The sequence below is a fragment of the Zootermopsis nevadensis genome, unplaced genomic scaffold, assembly GCF_977971745.1.
Source record: "Zootermopsis nevadensis isolate Lab colony 2312 unplaced genomic scaffold, Znev_1.0 Znev_ptg000015l, whole genome shotgun sequence".
Lineage (NCBI taxonomy): Eukaryota > Metazoa > Arthropoda > Insecta > Blattodea > Termopsidae > Zootermopsis > Zootermopsis nevadensis.
This window is the reverse complement of record NW_028259147.1, coordinates 7,954,414-7,975,831: the sequence shown is the minus strand read 5'-3', so window position 1 is coordinate 7,975,831 and position 21,418 is coordinate 7,954,414. Positions and strand designations below refer to the sequence as shown.

The following is a 21,418-nucleotide window of genomic DNA, read 5'->3' as shown; positions in this document are numbered from 1 at the left end:
ATTTGTTTACTTATTCATTCATTCATTTACATACACATATATTTGTTGAGATAATTCATGTACACATTTATTTTAATTTATTTAGGTATTTATTCGATTATTACTTAATATAAGTATCCATACATGTGTGTAGTATTATCAGAATATTATTTATACATTTATTGATTTTTAATCAAACTGCGTGATGAAGAAGACCTCCAAATAACTTTCCTGAAATAGGAAGAAACTCCAACATTTATTCAGTTCGGGCGCAATCATAAAAACTTTATGAAGGTTCCTAGAATGATCGATGATGTATTAATATTTTACGCAACAGATGGATGACGTTGTGAAGAACAAGATGGTTTCTAGCATAGCAACTTTAAAGCCCACGGGAACAAAAATAAACTGTGGGAGAAATCAAAAGTACAAGGAAAATGGGTGATTTTCAAGAAACAGCACTTCTGAACTCACTGGGTATTATTTATTCTAATCTGTCGATTTATTTAATAACACTTCGCCAACTGCATAGGATACCCATATATCGGCCGAAAATCGAGGTTTCGCGTACTATTCATGACCCAAAGATCAGCTAACTTAAACAAGAGTTTTCTTGGGTTTCCTTAGTCTCTATGTAAATGTTATACAGTCCCTTAATATATTCAATGACCACACCTTCCTTATCCTTTTCAATTAGCCACTCATAATCATCAGTCCACTTGCTTCGCCCTTGCCTCATACATGTTTCTCAGTGGAAGGAAGAGAGTTGCTGTGTAATTCAGCCATTCCATTCTATCGAGGCCTCGTGTGGTGAGAAAATGTGGAACAAAGCGACAGGCAGCAGAAAGGCTACACGTAATTAGAGCGGAGGAAATTAGACACGTGTCCTTGGGCCGCCTCTAACGTTAACACGTAAGGATTTACGTGGCTCCATGCCTGTCTGTCTCACTGCACAGTTCTTTTTGAGAGGAATCTCTACGAGCGAAGCCTACAGAACCCAGCTTTCAACCGCACGGAAAATAATCTCAAAACAGCAGCGAAAACGTCAAGAGCTTGAAAGAAGACCAGCATAAGAGACTTTAATACGTTGTGCCGGACTGCATAAAAATTTCGAAAGCAATCAAAATGAAGTCTATACATATGTAAAACAAATATTTTTTTATTAAGATATGCCGTTTTATTACTTTCTTAAATTAGAAAGTTCGAGTTTAGTGTCACGCAAAGCAAGAGATATACTGGACGAATAACAATTTTGTACACTGGACAAATTTTAGTGTAGACCTCTAATGCCAAATTTAATCGAAATCCATTCGGAGCTAAAACATGCGGAAAGGCGGTCAGTTTTTGACACTACGTAAAAACACACAGACGAAAACTGGCCACGAGTATAATCAAATTCTCGAATCGAAAGACACCAACTTTGTTCGGGTTTAAATATGAATTAGTTTTTTTTATTCCAGATTATCTTCTGTCGTCTAGTGGTTTACAAGAGTACCTGTACTCAATTTAGTATTTTGAAATCAAACATCAGTGACGTAATGCTACACATGCCGTCCACATTTTTATCTTCAAAAGTACTGAACTGTTACTAACGAAACTGCACATGAGGTGTAGGCAGAATGTAGGCTAATTTTATTGTTTCTTCTGAATTCAACACAGCTCCCACATCGTGCAATATATCGATATACAACGTATAATAGAATTTCATTAAGATATGAAATTGTTATTTTAAACATTTGTATGTGGCGTATATTTAACAAAACAGAGCAAAAGTAATTATCGACTTTATGCATTGCGATAACTATAGGATGACCAGTTTGCAACTATATGTGAATGCGTATTTTCTTCTGCAATAACATCTCTAAACATCAGAGCCAACGAGGTGTGCAAAATCGCAAAGAATGGATTCGGAGACGATATGTACTTAAAGTTCAAATACACAGCTCAATATCAGTCTACAACTATGTTCGTGGCTGCGAAATCAGGCACAGAAAATATTCTGGACGTGCTTCTGAAGTGCATAGGCGTGGTTGTAATAATTCATGGTGGTGCTTAGAACAAAGGTTACTAAGGCTAAACCTTGTTCAACGATCCAATAACATTCCATTTCCTGTGACAGCATTTACCCACGCCGATAACAGCTGTTCTCTGACACAGAAAATTTTGAACTAGGTTTATGCCCAATGAGACATCTGATTCGAGAGAAAACCCTTTCAAATACGTATCAATTAAACGAATATGGTAGGGGGTTGGTTGTACTCTCAAACTCAGGTTCTATGACGCATGCGCAAAAGCTGCATGTACGTCTGTGGGAGCTGGAAGGCCGGGGTGTTGCTTCCAGTAGAGATCTGGGACCGAATACCAGAAGGAAGAGCGGGCTCAGTAGTGTCACTTATTGGAACAAGGGCGGCTGTTCAGCTGTCTCGACGCGAGGGACATCCAACAAACTCTCACCATTTACTGCTGGCTTTCCACCTCCGCTCCGACGGCACGGCCTTCCTATGTCATGCCCGGAGGAGGGAAAAAAGGTAATCCACAACCCCTAGTTATAACCACAATTACAACTCTTCATCTGATAACCTTATGGTGATTGAACCAAGAAGGGTGAGCTGGGCGGGGCATGTAATTCGGAAGGGGAAAAATCAGAAAAACATGCACGATTTTGGTCGTACAATCGCAAAGGAGACTTAACAGTAGAAGGAATGCTAATATCAAAATCGATCACCGAGATATTGGTTATAAAGTGCGTAATGGCTTCAGATAACTCAGGGTAGTGTCAATTGTGAGGGTTCGTGGATGAAATCTCAGGCTTGTAAAAGCAGGAAATTTCTTGACACAAAACAATTATTTTTACAATTCAAGGAAAAATTTGTGCCATTGAGGTGACTGCATCTTTAGTCTAGACAGAGAAAAGCGAGGGTATTAATTAATCAAGTATGAGACGGGCGAGACTTCTAGTGCGCACGAGAAGTCAAGAATGGCATTTTCAATTGTTAATTGAAATTTTGTGGAAACACCCTTTGGGAATACAAAGACGTAGACTACAGTATAATACTAAAGCTGACGTTACATTGCGACCTCGGTGGGTCGTTCATATTAACCGTGTTAGCCATGTTAGTTCGGCTGACACTTTGAAAAAACTAAACATAAAAAAGTATTCTGTATAACTTTCGTGGTTCAGTTGTACTCCGTACTCTGTAACCCAGTAGAACCGATCAGATAAAATGAATATTTAACCAGCCAGGCATTGTTAGCGCTTATACCGTTCGCCACGAAACAAAGACAAAATACTTTATTTTTCGTTTTTTTAAGCGTTATCCGGCCTAACACGATTAAATCAACGCTCCGCCCCTAATATAGGCCTACATTATAAAACAGTGCAAAGAACCTTTCACATGACGGTTAATTTTGTATAATAAAATTAAATTCACTGAGTAACACGAGGAGACGTTTCGGAACACGCATAGTACGCAGTATTTGGAACTGCCGTCTCTATAATTGACTAATATTTAACGCAAATTGTTGCAAATAACTTTTGGTTAACTATCCGTTTTATATTGATAAACACACACAGTAATGGGGCTACCGTATTACTTCGGTACTATTTCCTAAGCTGTAGAACACAATTAACCCCATGTTAAATAGGTGATTAAATTAGATATTCTAAAATGTACCAAGTTCATTTCATGCTGTAAGCCTTTGTTTAATTCATTTCCATCCCCCACTGTTCGCTGTAAGCCCCGCGCCATATGTCAGCGAAAGAGCGCCGTGGGTGGACACAGGATTAACGAATGCCATGTGTGCAAGTATCGATCTGGCAGGAATTTCCAGCACAGGTGTAACTAAGTAGTTTCCAGTTGAAAGGGACAACTACGCAGTATTTTACGTGTTTTATACAATTTATCAGTCCTGCTATAAACAGATTCTCCGACATTTGCGAAGTTACGGCAAATCAAGTGCACTATGTTACGAAATACAAACAGAGGAAACTTACTGATCGTATCTGAAAGGAAAATACCTCCACATAAACTAAATAATGCGATTAGAAGACATTCAGAAAGCACCTATCAGTTTTGTTACTTCTGTCCGTCCGTCCTAAAATAACAGCTTTCTAACTACGGAACCGGATTTGACGAAAATCGGCATGGTAGTGTTATTCCTTGTTGGGTCATTATTATTTTGGTATAGCATGGTTCCTTTTAAGGAACACTTTCGGCAAGGATCTAAATCAGCGTTTACTTGTAAGTCTATCATTTAGTCTCCTTTTACAGATTTTCACAGGGATTAATACACGACACCTGCAGTGCCACGGCGTGTTTCCTTTCATGCATTTTAAATAATTCTAAGTTTTATTTGAAATCAGAATCTCTTCTTCTTCTTCTTCTTCTTCTTCTTCTTCTTCTTAAACTATTCGAACTTTTGGCTTATAAAGCCCGTTCCACCAACTTCCAGCCATGGGTTGGTCTTGTCACCTCTTTCTGGGATGACCTCTATTCTTTGAACTCTTTCCACATTTTTAAATTATTTTGATAATCACACGTGCATCCTACCATATCTTTAACTTGCAATCTTTTCCTTAATCTGAATTCCTTTGGTGGTCCAATATCATAAATCCCAGCATTAGTGTGAAAAATTTCGTCCTTGCTGCTTCCATACGTTATCCAACTCTCAAATTCAAAACCCACACATCACTTCAGAATGGGTGCTGCCTTTGATGTTGTGTTAGGCATTCTTAATTTAGTGTCGGTTGTCATCTGTTCGCCGACATTTCTTGTTATAATGTTATTCATTCTACTATAAGTTTGCAGTTTGCAATCCATATCCTTAATAAATTTCTGAAACTGATTTCCCTACATTCTCGAATTGCGTAACTCGTCGAACGATTTCTCGTCGAAAAGGACTTAAATAATTTTTGGTCATAACTCTCAAAATATTCACCTGCCAGAAAAATCGGTTAAGATTTTCTGCACTTTCTCCGAGGATAAAGCGACCGAAGCATGTAACTGACCATGGCATGTGGAGGTTTGCCTTCACATACAAACTTGTCAATTTCAGGTCAAGGATAGGTCTGGGTAATGTCTAGATCACGAAGATATCAGCCCATTGGTTTGCCTTTAAATATTAGGAAGATATTTCAAGTTCAATGTTTCTCACGTTTATTTCTACCGAATTGTAGGTATCTGATTGGCCATACTCATGTGCATTTGAAGTCACGAATGGGTCTTTATCCTTGTCTTGTCGTAATGCTGTATTTATTAAATGCTATGTCTGGCCATACGTCTACATATATTCTAGCTATACTGTAAGAAACTCCAACTCTTCTCTATTTTTATAAGAAATTTTATGTTAGCACATTATAATTAGATAAGACAATATCTTATCTTTCGTAATTATAATTCGTAAAGCACACAATGTCCATCAATGATAGTTTTGTCCAACTTGTGTTTTGTTTTCATACACCTAAAGTCTTATAAGATGACAATTTGCATGCAGTACATATGCATATCTGTGGCCATGTATAGTTTCATACGCCCTTTTTGTGAGCGATATTTAATGATGTAACGTCATGTGTCTGACAAATTATGGTGTGGGACGAGTGAAGAAAGTTTTCGGAACAGTGATCTCCACTCACTATCCTATTTCACCAAGGGTCAAACAGGCTTAATGTACAATGTTTATTGCTACTGAACATTAGTTTACTAAACTGCTGGCAAATTATTTCACTTACATGTAAAAATATTTACCTTTTATTTCTCAACCCCCCTCCTTCTCCAATTAAGCGCCTTATTAAATTAGATGAATTCTCTCGTTCCTATTAGCTGTAACTGGCTTAGATGTTCAGTCCTTAGCGTTCATAATTCACAGCTGTATGCATAACGTAATGGTAGAAGGCGGCAGACCTGAGCTTCTACTAAGCTTCTTCCTGTCAATGACGTAGCAACGAAACTGGTCTTCTAATACGGCTACAATAAACTGATTTGTGGACGAAAATTCAGAGTACTGATATTTCTGCCGCAGCCGTGTTTCCAACGCTGGCTCTGCACGACCACGAGAAGGTGCGGGCGACGGCGAATGAGCAGGACAGACAGAAGAAATTCCACCAGTCGAGAGGTTCGTTAAGTTAGTATCACGTTGCTTCTTATACGTCTGTCTGTATTATTCCCCATTTCTGGTGGCGCTCACGGTTTCAAACGTCTTCCTTCCTTTCTGGCATGATATATATTTTGGTCCACATAACGACGTTTTATCAGCTGAACGGGTTACACAACATCCAACAACAGGATGTTAATGATGTACTTCTGGGTTGTGACGCTGTGTGGACTTGTAGGTAGATTTATGATCTGAAACTTTCACGGCGACTAAGTATAATGAATTCTTCTCGGGCCACCAGCCGTGTAGGGTGGTTTAATGGAGAAAACACCAACGTTTCGAGAACCATCTTCGTCCTGATCCTCAGGGTACTGCAGTATAAAGATGGTTCTCGAAACGTTGGTGATTTCTCCAAAAAAACCACCTTTACACGGCTGGTAGCCCGAGAAGAATTCATTGTAGGTAGATACCAACATTTCAGATGAACATACTGCCTTCATCTTCGGCCCAGAAGAAGAGCATAGACATCTTCATCGCCGAGAGAATCTCAAATTCACAACACCAAGATATCTGTATAAACAATTGTGGAGGTTTTCGAACAAAGGATCGCGTCCAATTTAGTGTACTGCTCAGCTAGTTTCCTAGATTATCAGAAGAAAATCACCCAAATCCTCCGTGAGGATAGCCATTCTGACGGCCGAGATTCGAATCCGGGCTCTCTTGGATACGAAGCAGGAGCGCGGATGCCTGCGATAATGGCTGCGTACTATGTCCATACATCTGTGGAAACTCTTTCAGATGTACCAACAAGAATCCGAGAAATAATTTGACTTCGACTTGCCTACAAAAACTTAAATCTATGTACAACAGCAATAAAAATTATAAATCAATACAGTTTATATATATATATATATATATATATATATATATATTAAAGTGCATAATTGTAAACAGCGTAGATTCTCACCTTCGTAAAATTTCCAGAGATACTACAACTTCAAAGTATTTGCATCTCCTCCATCTTTGTAACACAAACAACATCCATACAAATATTTCCGGCATAATGTTATCCATAAAGTGCAATGTTTCGCTAGTTATGACCAAGAACATAGTAATACAAATTTCGCGTGGCAGACCTAAAATTGAGAGGTCAACTTCCCGTGGAAAGAAGCACGGTCACCCACAGCATGGGAGGGCAATGCGCTGACCAAGAAATTTTTTCCAAACCAGTAAAGAGAGAGAATGGGAAGAAAAAAAAAGGGGGGGGGGCTCCTGCCCGGTAATCTAACTGTGGCTGTCCAACCCGTAGACCGACACTTTCACGACCTGGGTTTGCAATAATTCTGTTACATAATTATGCAGTTGATAAAGCGTCGTCTATTAAATAATCAAACAAAAACGTGACAATGAAATTCATAAACGAAGAAAATATTCTAGACTTGACATTTATTTTCGCCTCAAGGATTAAACAGGAACAAGGTACTGATTTTTTGCCGGTATTTTCTAAACAGGGTCATTATTTCGTAGCGGTAGTTGAGTAGCCTTCCATTATGTGTTCTGTAAAATGTCCTTCTTGACTTCCTTCCCGTGTACATGTCTGTTGTATGAACATAGTTCTGGGGTTTAACTTGTGTGCATGAACCAGCCACGTTGTACTGAACTGGTCACAAGTGGATAGAATAATAGCAGTAGATGTCACTTTTATATTGGATAGTCAGTAATGAATATATTAATAAGCTAGGATAGCAGTCTCTTCAAACCAATACGAAAACAGCGTAATATAAACAGAAAATATTAATGCCCAATACGTAATTATATTGACAACAATAAAGCAGTTCTTGAGTCTTCAAGGAGAGGTTGAAACTGTCTTAAGTTTAGATTATGTAAATTGTAAAAGTGGGGAGAAAAACCCACATCCCTGAGGTGACGGTCACCATTGCAAATGCACCACAAATGAACATAAAATACTGTTTTTTCTGTTTAATAAGAGTAAAGGTAATAGCAGGCATACACGAATAACGTTTAACAACATATGACATAATTTTCGTGAAGATATTGCACACATATTTTGCAAATGGTTTCTTAACAATTTATTGCCACCTTTAGACATTATATTACAGATCAGTCGCTAAAAGTTTAGATATGGCATGCAACTTCACAAACACAGCTTTAAAATAACGCATAATACAAAGTTTATTTAGACCCTTAAAATAAATCAAAACAAAATGGTTCGATGAAATTTTAAGTCCTCAAAATCAGTTTCACATTTCCAGAGTCTGGGCATTGTTACGTTTGAACGGACGGACGGACGGACGGACGGACGGACGGACGGACGGACGGACGTGATAATTCACGGGTGTTTTCCTCCGAAATGAATCTAAAGAGGAGGAATGATGACATGAAATCCAAAGCACTGGATCCGAACATGGTCAAGAGCTCGACTTTGTGCTGACGACGAAGAGCATTCTAGCTCCATAATATAAATTTACTTTAAGACCTAAGTAATTGCTGATGGAACAGGGAAACTATTGGACTTTCTGGCTCAGCTGGCGACGAATTTGTTTTACTTTGACACGGTAATTTTCGTGTAATCAGCAAGTAGCCTAGTGACAGTTGGTTTAAAATATTAGGCTCGTGTAACCCATAAAACTCGTAACTATTAAGGGTTCGTGACTGTAAAACTGGTATGAATCATGATATCACTTTTAGACACGGGGTGAGGGATGGTTGTTGGTGAAATCACGAAAATAAATACCTATCTAAATTGCAAATTAGGACCCGTTTTCAGAAGCGTTACAAACACGCAAGGCTTGTAAAACAAGCTGGTGTTCCATTAACTAGTAAATTGTCTTGTAGGTTAACACTGCCAATACCAAATTCTACCATAAGACACAGTTCTGTCCATCTCCGAGCTTCACAAGCTATTTCTCGAACAACCATTTTAACAATCAACTAACAAGACTAATTCGGTATAAGAATCCGCCGATTGACTGACTACCTGCATAACGAGCTGACTCTCTGATTCCTGCTTGACTAGGTAACCAAATCACAAGCTCTGGTGAAATAACCATAAGGGTCAACAACGCTAATTCCGATTTCAGCCTCTCCCATCATCAGAATCTTTTCCCCTAAGATCCAAGGTAACATTTAACTTACTGACTGAATGGTACGCGAATCGACTGACTCTATGGTAATAGAATCTTTAGTTTCAATGCCACTGTTATCTGTTGTTTATTAAACAACGCTATCAGTAGCTCCAGCTACACAGTGTCGGATTATCTGATAATTAATTCATATGGAATGGAGAGGATACGGAAGGAATCGGTATTGGTATATTTTAAGGGAGTCCTAATATCCTGGAAATTTCCTGGAGGTACTGAGGGAAACCACGAAAACCCTGTCAGGATAGTCGGTCTCCTAGAGCGACGGTCGGTTTCAAAGCAGGTAACATAGGCCACGACGGTTTCCCTCCCTCTTTACATCCTTCGATGCTATATAACCGATCACGCGTAGTTAAACATAAATATTATAATAGGCGGAACCAGAATCTGATTTAAATGTAATCTTTCAGAGTGTTGCGCTGTTTTCATGCTAACCACTCGAATGCGACGTTCGGTAATGTCAATAATAACAAAGCCCGTCAACGGACACGAACCAACCCCAGGCCCATTCAGCACCCCACAATCTACTTCCCTGGGATCAATAATATTGTTTTCTATCTCCTCCTCGATCATCCAAATGATCGCTTTCCATGAAGTCTCCTTATAAAACTATGTATTTTTCTACCCCATCCGAGCTACTGATAATGCTGACACACATTAAAGTCGGAGTTTCATGTCATTCAATTGGTACCTATTACAGTTCTCTTAGTGACTGAATCGGGGTGAGACGGACTGTCGAACAAATTTTTAAAACTTCTTGAATGCAGAAAAAATTAGTGTCTCAAGCACGTGAATTCACTCACCATTTTTTACAAGACTTTACGTTTTAAGATTATATTACAGCCTCATCAAACCGAAGGTTCAATTTAATGGATGTGACGCGGAGCTTCAGTCATTATCGGTAATCAGAAACGAGCTGTACAATGGTAATGGTAGGCAATTAACCTTCCTTGCCAGTAAATTGGGTCACCTACATCGCAGGCGTAGATAACAATGAGGAAAGTTGTTCATCGAAACGCAAGGAAAATATCCTTGTTTACTAGATGGTATAAGTGCGAACAAATATTTTGAAAAAAGATATTGACAAATACAAAATATTATGAACAGAATCCGAACGTTCAAAACACAAATATCAAAGCCTGATACTGAACAAAGCTCTAAGATCCATATCATCTCGTCAAAAAATGGATAAAGCCTCCTGGAGTATTTCGCCATGTAGATTCGTATAATTTGACTCACGTTTCAGAAGTGCAAGTGCTTCCAGAGGATGGAAGCAGTATGCACCTCTGAAACGTCGGCCAACTTTTACCAGACTACACAGTGCAATAACTCAGAAGGCTATTATCTTCATGCTCGCCGCGGTGAGAACCTGACATCTTCAAATCACGTTTCTGAAATTCATTCCAATATTATTCTCTCCCATTCACGTCTAGATGTTTCAAGTTGTTCGCCTTCAATATTATATTTTAACCGAGATTTGCAGTTTTTGTTTCCAAATGCGATTTACATTCAAATTCCGTATCATCTTGTTCTAATTTATCATCTTAACTACCACTTCTCTGTTTGTCCAAAATATTCTTCCTATCACTTTGTTTTCATAAACCTTCAATCTGTGTTCTTTCCTCAAAATGAGAGTCGAGGTTTTTTGTCTGTACAAAACACATATATTATGAAGATTTCTGTCTTCTGGGTTGTCTGGGTTGCCTCCGTCATCAGGGCGATCATCGCCCTGATGACGGAGGCAGTATGACCTCTGAAACATTGGTTAACATCGACCAGACTACACAGCGCAACAACCCAGAAGACAGAAATCGTCATACTCACCGCTGTGAAAACCTCAAATCTTATATATTATATTATATTTCTACATGTTTAAATCTTTAGGTTATTGCAAACGAAATGAGACAAAACACTAAACACTTCAGATTTAATGTATCCTAAGTTCATCCTGAATATCTCCTCTCATATTTTATCGTCACTGTGAAGAATAAACGTTTCTTACATTTCATATAACTTATTAATGATTTTTAAGACTTTATGCTATATTCTGATTACGATACACACCAGGTTCTGTGTTATATGTTTTTACAGATATGAGTGGGGGTAAGAAATACGTTTACAGGGTATCTCAGAGTGACTCAGTGAATCGCTGAAACGTCTTTCTCAAGCTACTAAATCAATGTAACATGTGTTATAGGTATCTAAAACATTGCATTTCTGTCAAAAACTGGATAAGACTTATGAATGACGGCTTTGTAGATATAGATTCTTCCTAGAGGTATAGTGCCTGGAGCTTAAAGCACTCACATGTATCAAATGTAGAGGTTAGGAATGCGTGGAGCTTTACATCCATATTCTACATGCCTCCATTACTTAGTGTTTGGACACAGGGAAACTTTAGCTTTACCCCAACATAGTCTGGAGGGCTGGAAAGACTAATGAATTTCAGACTAGCAACTTCCGGGGCCAGGAATCAAATCTAGGACCTTCCTCGTACGAAGGAGTGCTAAGTACTTAATGCAAGATTGGGTGATAACGCTCAGATCACTGAACAGAACAGCAATGAAGAAATGTAAACAACCGCTGTTGGGCCAACGGCTGGCAAAGGCTGCCAAAGCTCCTGGATTTCAGTGCCTGTATTGATCTGCCAAAGGCGCTGTCTAGCTGAGCCCGGGGAAACACCACAATCCATTCCACCACCGAAAACTTGTTTCTAAACAAACCGTCTCCTCCTAGATATATTCATTAATCTTATTCCTGTGAATCACTTAATGACACTGTATTGTATGCATTTGTTAAGAGTCATCTTCTGGTAAGGCTCTGATGGATAAGTCATGGCTGTAAATATTTTTCCCACGTAGCGGTGGAAATACCTAATTAAAGACAATCAAGTCATGCCCATTCTAATGTGCAGAAATTATCAATGAAATACTATATTCAAAAGAAGTTTTTAATTTAGTTCTAAATGTGGGTTTGATATGTTTTATGCGCTAACAATTACGAATGACTACTGCAGTTAAGACGTCTTCAAACCCACGAATTCATTACTCGGCAGGTAACATTGTGTTTAATAAATTATGAAGGATGAATAACATGGGCGAAACATGTAGTGTGCGTGAGAACCAAGAAAGAAATTCGAAATTTCGGTTGGAAAATATCAAGGAAAGATAGTACTTGGAAGGTCCAGTCACAGACCTAACTAGTAACAACTGCATGAAATGACAGTATAATATTTGTCCTTAAATGTTATCTCCGAAACTACTCCATGATCTTTGTTAATTTCGTATGGAGCCCACACTACAAGTTGTCAATTCACTGTAACTTGGTATCAGTCAAATATAAACCGTTTTACGTGAGGACCAAGCTAACGTCGGTTTACCCAGAAACGGCTAAGCACTTGTACTTATGTTTGATATCTGTCAAACTGAAATCTAAACGACATTTTCGCCGCCATTTTGTCTACATTCTACAGAAGATAACGTACCTGAAGCTGAATATTTTTCATTAATCTATTGCTATAGGCCTAAATTATTTCAGGACTATATATTAGGTGAAGCTAGTGTCGCTCCCATTTCAGAAGTTCGTTTGTCCACTACGTTAATAATCATTGTAAAAATGTAAAACGTAAAAGGCAAAGACCAAGTTTCGTGAATATTAGTTGACATACGCACCAGCACGGTGATCTTACAAGCCTACTTGCTTTTCTTAAGAAGGAAAGTTGGCTAAATGCTCTGAAAGCAGGTCCCAAACATCATATGTCGTTCAGGGCAAATTTTGTAAGCTCACAACCCTGCCTCGTTCGGAAGCCATATTACAACACAGAAATAGCGTTTTGCTAGATGTATGTTTTTGTTTCTTTTAAAAATTATTACCTGCTGTTAATACAAGACAATAATAAGGAATATTCTTATGACTTACATTTTTGCGAGTTACTTCCACATAATTCATAAAAGGGACGGAAGTGTGAGGCCGTATTGTCCTTCCGTATTCTTCGTCTAGGAAAGTATTAGGCACGTTCTGTTGCTGTTTGGTGCTGGAGATTTGCACTAAAGTTGACAGGCAAACTTCCATCGTTGCCCTAGATGGGAACAAAGTCCCGTTACTAAAAATTAATATGACAGAAGGCTATTTAATTAAAAAGTTTTCCTATGCCACTTATACAAAATAATTTGTCTGATAACATTAGAGAACAAGACCGCTTTCCATGAAGCATAGGAAATGTTATTTTTTAGTCTTAAAAAGTACATTACTTTAGCCGAAAAACATAAAAACTTTTTTGTAAAAAAAGGGAGAGCAACACACTGAAATATTTCGGTTTAAATGTGATTTTTGCACAGCGTACTGTAGTATTTATTTTGTATGATGAAATGATCAAACTTGTAGGCTGGCTGCTTAAACCCTACAGAAAGAAACACTGATAACTATTACAATTATTTAGTTCAAAAACTATTATCAATCTGTATATTTTATAGATCACTAAAACGAAGGATTATAAAGCAGTAACTTGCTGTTTTGTATAGTTGTGTAATGTGGCCTCTTACTGTTCGGAATAACATAATACCTAGATTTTAGAAACAAAGTGCTAAGGTTAAAATGGCTCTGCTCATGAAAAACTTCAGAACCACCATATCAGATTGTGATATAAACACGTTATAACTAATTAAAAATATTAAAAACCTGCAGAGGTCACTGCACCATGGAAAAAGAAGAAAACAAAAACATGAACAAAATCAAGATTAACAATATCAGCAAGACAATGGGGAAGAAGAACACGATGATATTCATACATTTTGAGTCAATCTATATTTCACTTTTCAATTCTTCTTTTCCAGGAAAATCAGAGAGCAAGGACAGTCCAGAGAAAGAGAAATCTGATCCCCCGAAAGCTAAACCAGTTAAAACACCACCCAAAGGAGGTAAATGTAAATGACTGAATTTGGATTATTTGATGTTTATTATAATTAATATTTGTTATTAATTAACACTTCTCGCCTCATTTCCAGAGCCTGGATCAAAGTGCACTACAAAGGAACTGCAGCAGTAACAATCGATCATGGGAATAGAACCAAAAACACCATCACAACAGCTATCCAGAGAGTGAACACTTTCGCCAATTGTCAAATACCGAAGACTACAACTATAAATATGCATTAGAGAGTACAGAACATTTTTCAAGAATATAACATCAAATGAATCAATTATTAATTTTTTGATAGCTGATCTTCAAAACAAGGATTAGATTAACAACAAATTGGTCTGGAAGATTTCAAACATTTGTGGTGGCTGGACAAAAATATTATTGCAAAATTTAATGGTTTGATATTTTGTAGAAACTTAGAATCATGGTAACATAGGCAACAAATTGTTGCAATGCGCATTATGTCCTCAGATCATACATAAGGGAAAATTTAATTGGTTGCTCACTGCATAGACAAGGTCCCTTAACATTTCATGTCAAAAATAAATTGACACAATTATATCTTGGAATGTCAAAATATATAAGTGAACTAAATTATGGAAGATCATGCTCAGAGTACAGATACTCAATTCAGTAGCAAGACATGATACATTTAAAAAGCACTGAGATAAATATAATACAACAGGAATATGTATATATAGCCTCTCACACTGCTGTTGATATATAATTTTCTCTAATAGTCTCTTTGAAATATCTACATTAAAATTACATTACTGATAACTACATACTAAAGAAAGCTGCCAGTGAGATTCTAATCAAGTCTGTACCACAGCTTCTTCACTGACATGACTGTTTCATTCACATGTTCCCTCAGTTTGAGGCTTCCATAAATATTGTACCAAAATTATTGAATGAAGATGTAAAAAATGTTAGCTCAAGTTTTAAAGGCTTGTTTAAACCCAAACATGATATAATTATTTTATCAAGGAGACCCATACAATCCATCTATCACAACTACTATCAAATGCTTCAGGAAAATATCAGATCAATAATATTCATATAAAAACATAGTAATTTATTAGTAATTATACTGATGTCTTAGTGATTAACCTATTTAAAGTCAAATATAAGTGTTATACAAGAAAGGGAACTGATTATTATCATGAAAGGAAATATTTAAAATATACAACCTGATGAAAAGTCCATCCAGCATTCAGAATAGATTCCTAATTCTGAATGCTGTCTTATAAGCTGCAACTTCCAATGGTGCCAACCACCAAAAATCAAAATTCCCCTTTATTTTTCCCACATTGGGGCTGTAAAATATGAATGTTTTTTCTACAACATGGCAGTGAAAGCAATCCACATCATAGTTCAATTTGTTCAGAAAAGTTGAAAAATCAAATTGAAAACAATTGACCTAATAATAATAATAGTAGTAGTAACATATTCCCTTATTAAATTGCCATGGCTTTCTTTGATAAATGTATCAGCTGTCCCTATTGTTGCCTGGATTTCTTATTAAATATTTACACTGCAAAACAATATAAGTTTTTTCCATGTTTTCACTGTGATGTGAAATAAGTGCTGATACAGACTAATGTTGCTGGCACAACAGTATTGCTCTATAAAATGCTGGACAAACCACAGAACTTAATCCTTACAAAACAGCGTCATATGCTTGTTGTATGGGATTAAAAAGTAACCCAACTTCTAAGTGTTCAGAGAAGCCAACTTTACTTAAGAAATAACTGCCTTCTTTCAGCAATTGATTAGACTTCTTGTACAAGCAAGCAAATAAGAAACCCTTCTATTATGTCAATGCAAATAATAAAAAATTAAAAATAATACTGAATGTGTATAGAAGTGTGTGAGCACATGCACATACACACAACAATCCTTAACATGTACTTTGCCCACATTCTTTCTCATATTAATCTCCATGTTTTAATTGTCTGGTCATCCTACTATCACTGAAAATTATGCAAGTTTAGAGTAAAGGATAGTATTTTTTAAACACACATCATGTGAATTTATTAGTGACTGAGATATAAAATGAAACATAACTTCAACACATGAACATAAAAAAGTGAATGACAATTTTAACTTCATATGATGTATCACAGAAACCAGTTTTTTGTGGTTGTTTTTGTTTAGTATTTAAAATATAAAAGTAAGAACTGTGGCACGAGAAAGGCGAGTCTAACTTTGAAGCTGTATTCCTTTCACACAAATGAAGTCAGATTCATTAAATGTAAAATACTTTTTATTTAATTGTCTAATTTATTGAAAGATGGTCAGGCTTCCTTACAGGGGGAGGAGAAAAAAGAAAGAAAAAAGTGTCACTTTCTGATTGTAAATACATCTGCAGCACATTATATATATTACTGTTTGTGATAAGAAGAATTCATCTAGTGCTTTATCAATGAATTATCTCTGTAACAAAATTAATATTTCCATTAATTAGTATTACAGATTTTGTGCATTTGGACCCCATTACATGACACTGCAAGAGTTCAAAATTCAAACCACTAAAAGAAAGCTCAGTATCTTGTACACATAGGAAAATGTTCAGAAATGTTTTTTTGTAGACAGTTGTATTCAATCTACTGAAATAAAATTCAGGTTAAAGAACTAGCTAGAGAGTTTTCATACAAGGGAAGATATTAAGATTCCTAATAATAAGCTCATTCAGTTAATTTCTGTACAAGAAATAAATTACAGTAATGTGGGAAAGATTTTTTCCAACAGTAGTCATTCACAATACAAAGCAGGCGTTATGGGCATATGCTACAAAGTATATGAAGGCCATATAATTCAGTTTTATGGGAATTATAATGTAGCATAATAAGGAGACATGAGATCAAAGAGCAAACAGATTAAAAACAGATAGGAGAGACTAATACCTCAGAAGAAATTTAAAGGTGGAGAGAATATGATCTTTGCTTAACTACCATGCAAATGAGACCTTTGTCACCAACGTAAATATGCAATCATCTCATCTTGGAACAGGCATGACTGTGGAAGGAAGAAAATACACATTCTAAAGTTAAAAGATAGCCTGCAGTTCCAACAGAAACAAAACAAACGAAGCAGCAGTTGGGTACCCTGTAAAGGTGGAAAATTATAATAGTAGTGTGACAGAGAACTTCTGTCCTTAAATCACTTTCTTTTCACAGATCTATTTTCGCAAAATTCTGAATACAGATATTAAAAGCATTTTACACTATGCTCAGAAATATTCAATCAGTCTTCTCAAACATGTCGCCTTGTGATCATTCATAAGAAGACATAGTCAAGAGAAAATAAATATGTACACAGAATAGTTCACTGAAAATGTCTTCTAATCGAAGCTGTGGCTAGGTATATATTGGCCAGCATGTAGTCATGCAGAAGAATATACTCTCTAGTTCAGATACTGAATTACAATCTACCTGCATTTTAAAATTCTGGCTGCAAAAATATCATACTTATGATGATTTTAAAGCAGCTATTTAAACACGGGTACTACAGCTTTCAAGTACATTTCTTAGTAACATATGCATTCTAAGACCAGTGATTTCTTTAATAACATCTGATTTTACACTATTTTTTTTATCTGTGTTAGAATGAATATCCTTCTTGCATGGCCAATGCAGCAGCATCAGCTATTTACCACACCATGCCACTGATAAAAGGATGAACTGCTCTGTATATTACATATATTCAGATGAATGAATGTTAATGTCAGATGTTCAATTTGTTTGTTAATACTTATGTATGAGATATAGTTAAATTCTTATATAATTTGGTTGTATCATTGAAATGGATGCAGTTTACAAACTGAACTTCTTGGAGTTATCTCTCTAATAGCCACATACATAAACACAAATCTATCTCTATTCAATTCAGTTGTTGTAACAACAGAAAACTAAACACTTCAAACATAATCTTACACTGTGAATATTCAGTTTACATCAATGAGATATGACTGAAAGTTTGAAGATTTCTGTCTTCTGGGTTGTTGCGCTGTGTAGTCTGGTCGATGTTAACCAATGTTTCAGAGGTCATACTGCCTCCGTCATCATCACCCTGATTGGTTAACATCGACCAGACTACACAGCGCAACAACCCAGAAGACAGAAATCTTCATACTCACTGTTGTGAAAACCTCAAATCTTACAGACTGAAAATTTGTCACACTGAGTCAACAAAAGTAACAAAACGTCAGAGATCCATTATTCATACCTGCAGCAGATGACAGAGTTAAGCCGCTATACTGAAATTGTACCATCACAAAGCAGCAAAACTAGGACAACAACAAATATCAATAGTAAAAGCACAGGCAACGAAAGTTATAGTTGTGCTAATTACATGTTCTTTTATAGATGTTTATTATATGCAATGCAAGGAAAAAAGTAGACATAGAAAAGTTTTGGTGGAAAGTTTAACTCAAAAAGATGCTTTACATGTTGTACAACTCAACACTCCTAGAATAAAAGTGAACTGTAGTTAGTGAAGATAAGACATTCTAAGAATTCAAATCTTTAAGTGTAGAAAGGAACAGTATATCACTGTCAGTAACAATACATCAGGAAGGTGTGCCATGAGCAGTCAAAATTGTAATGTTGTGTCACACTAGCATTTGGATTAGATCCACATCACTTGTTAAGCTGCACCCAGTGAATCTGAAGCTCAATTCGTCCATGGGACAATACACACACACACACATATACATACAAATTAGGTATCTGGAAACATGGTATTTGGTAGTGTTCTGACCTGGACAATAGCCTATGAACAGTTATCTATGGAGTCATGGGAGATGAATGTTTCCTGTGTAATATTGACCAAATGTTACTATATCAGTAACTGACTTTTCTGTTTTCTGGATATTGAATCACTACAATATCTCCAAGTGAAGTAGGGATGGTAAATATGTATGCTGGTGTTATCTTTCAATAAAGTCAAATCTAAATTTGCCTTTCACAGAGTACCCTCCACCACCTTCCAGATACCTACATATATGGTCATTTGTTTGAGTGCCTGCATGTGTGTGGAGAGTCATCTCATAGATTAAGGGGTAACAAATCAATACTGCATAACCAACTTACATACACAAAAATGTCTTAATGTTATAATCATTTATAAGCAGATCTAAGTTGCAGTTTTCTGAAAGTAATGATAGGAGTATAACACATTGATCTTTTTGGATACTTTTATTTCTAAAATATTATTACACATGCTATAGCTGCTAAAAATTTGAGATGACTTGAGTTCAGTTTCTCAGTTTTACCAACATTTGCAAAAGGTTTCGCACACCCACACACAGTCTCAATGTATAGGAAGCATTTTGCCACCAGTTCAGTCACATTTAATGGTCAGGTTATCCAGAATGAAGACATGCTAGTGGATACTTAACGAACTTCTGATTTGTTGCCAGATGACATAAGCTGATTAGCTAAACATATAGCTCTGTCTTGTCTTATACTTTCCCCTCATTGCCCCATGTACTGATAAAAATACCCTCAAAGAAAAGTACACTCCCTCCTTAGACAGTATACATTCATTACATTATTATTAATGTGGACTGAATTTTATCAGCTGATCCATGTGATGTATAAGAAATCAACGCATTGGAGATGTAGTAGTCAGACAATGTTCACTGTGTGTAGTTTCTAAAAGAAATGAACACTGAGGATCCAAGAAGTATTTCACTGAAAATATGACATTACATATATGTTGATCTGTAAGTTTCCTTTCAAATAAAATTCATAATAGAAAATAAAATTTCATGAAAACGTCTCCTAATATGCTTGTGACACATCTTCCTCAATTTTAGTGTTTAAAACACACACACAATAAAATGTAATTCCCACACAGGTATGTGAATATACCAATTAACTTCATATACTTTATCATTAATTTCTTTCTCAAAATATTTATGTTCAGATTTGAAATTTTAGAAGTGTCTTATGTATATATGACAACATCCACTTGGCTTCTTCTTCTCCATTGAAATTATCAGTCTGCACCTCAGAAAAGTCTCTCAGCAACCTCAATTGCCCAAAAATTGTCAATTGATATAACTGTAATGGGAATACTGTGTACTGGGTGAACCTAAGCATTGTTTTCAAAGTAATGTATGTTAAATAACTGATGTTAAACATACTATTATTCTGGAGGAAAGTGCTTTTTTATATGTGCAATTATACAGGGGCCTTTGGATGCAAAGCTAGGTCCATGTACAACTAAACGTGTTCACAATAAAATTAAAATGATAAATGTGTACTGGATCAATTCATATAGTAGGTAATGCTTTATAGTCTCTAATTATGTGAATGATTGTATATAATTTTATGAAGACGTTTTCTAAAATAAAGGCTTCCGTGATACATTTAGACACCAGCACAAACAAAATGTTATTCTTCATCTAACCCATACTCTAGTAGTAGAACCTTGTGCTTTAAAATCAGCAACACCAAGGCCTGCCAGTGTAGATAATGGGCCAGTTCCATCCACTGTCACTCCTAAATCCATGTTATCCTCCCATCTCCTTCCACCTTCAAAAAAGGCCATCTTCCAAGATATTTCTTCACCAACATTCTGTATGCATTCCTTCTTTCCTTTACCCTAGCTACAAGGCCAGCACATTACAACATGCCAAATTTCATTACCCTAACAATACTAGGCGACCTATATAAACCATAAGGTCCCTCATTATGCAATAACCTAAACAGACCACTTCCTTCACCCACTTTAGGTCCAAATATTTTATCAGTGCCTTCTTTTAAACACTTGTAATTTATGTTCTTCTAAAATTAAGAAACCTATTTCATACCCATACAAAAGAGGCAAAGAAATGGTCATCATGATTCCTACACCAAATATGAAACCACAATGAATACTTGCAAGAAATAAGTCCCTTAGCACATAACTTCCTACCCAAAATAAAAGACAAATCCAGTGTGAAATTTTCACTAGTTTTCCAATTCTCTGTGACCATCATTAGAATAATGGCAGGCACTTAAAGGAGAGCTCTGTGTAGGGAACTGTTTAAGAAATTTAATATTCTTCCACTAGCCAGCAAATTCTTGCTCTCACTATCATCATTTGTATTGGATAATGTAGAAATATTTCAAAGAAACTCAGATGACAAAATATTAGTACAAGGTACAAATAAAACCTTCATATGCCAAACACTAAACTTAGTAAATAACAAAAAGGAGTTTACTGTACTGGACTTAAGCTATTTAATAATCTTTAATTCACTATAAAAAGTATAAATCAC

The 21,418-nt window shown here is 36.3% G+C and overlaps 2 protein-coding genes across 8 annotated transcripts in view; one reads left to right on the top strand and one right to left on the bottom strand.

The window, feature by feature from the left end:
- LOC147873807 (uncharacterized) overlaps nucleotides 1-15,419 on the bottom strand; it is a 32,471-nt gene extending 17,052 nt beyond the window's left edge. For 3 of the 5 annotated variants that reach the window (XR_015535262.1, XR_015535261.1, XM_087349285.1), the window contains exons 1-2: nucleotides 15,339-15,419; nucleotides 13,149-13,308 (exon numbers count right to left, since the gene is read on the bottom strand). Coding sequence is in view for 1 of the 5 variants with exons in the window: in XM_087349285.1 (XP_087205411.1) it covers nucleotides 13,149-13,308; nucleotides 15,339-15,361 (183 nt within the window). In the remaining 4 variants the exon portion in view is untranslated. Of the gene's footprint in view, nucleotides 1-6,089; nucleotides 6,327-11,741; nucleotides 12,104-13,148; nucleotides 13,309-15,338 lie in introns of those variants that run through there. The other 2 variants (XR_015535263.1, XR_015535264.1) reach the window with 2 other exon arrangements.
- On the top strand, nucleotides 2,241-20,547 carry LOC110833309 (uncharacterized). Of its 3 annotated transcripts, none has more exons than XM_087349284.1 (4): nucleotides 2,305-2,507; nucleotides 5,998-6,099; nucleotides 14,063-14,146; nucleotides 14,234-20,547. In XM_087349284.1, the coding sequence occupies exons 1-4, from the start codon at nucleotides 2,486-2,488 to the stop codon at nucleotides 14,272-14,274; spliced, it is 249 nt and encodes an 82-aa protein (XP_087205410.1). In that variant the 5' UTR covers nucleotides 2,305-2,485; the 3' UTR covers nucleotides 14,275-20,547. The 3 variants fall into 3 exon arrangements, with proteins under 3 accessions (XP_087205409.1, XP_087205410.1, XP_021926916.1); XM_022071224.2 differs by having other exon boundaries at nucleotides 2,309-2,507; nucleotides 5,998-6,090; XM_087349283.1 differs by lacking the exon at nucleotides 5,998-6,099 and having other exon boundaries at nucleotides 2,241-2,507.
- Nucleotides 20,548-21,418: the final 871 nt, after the last annotated feature.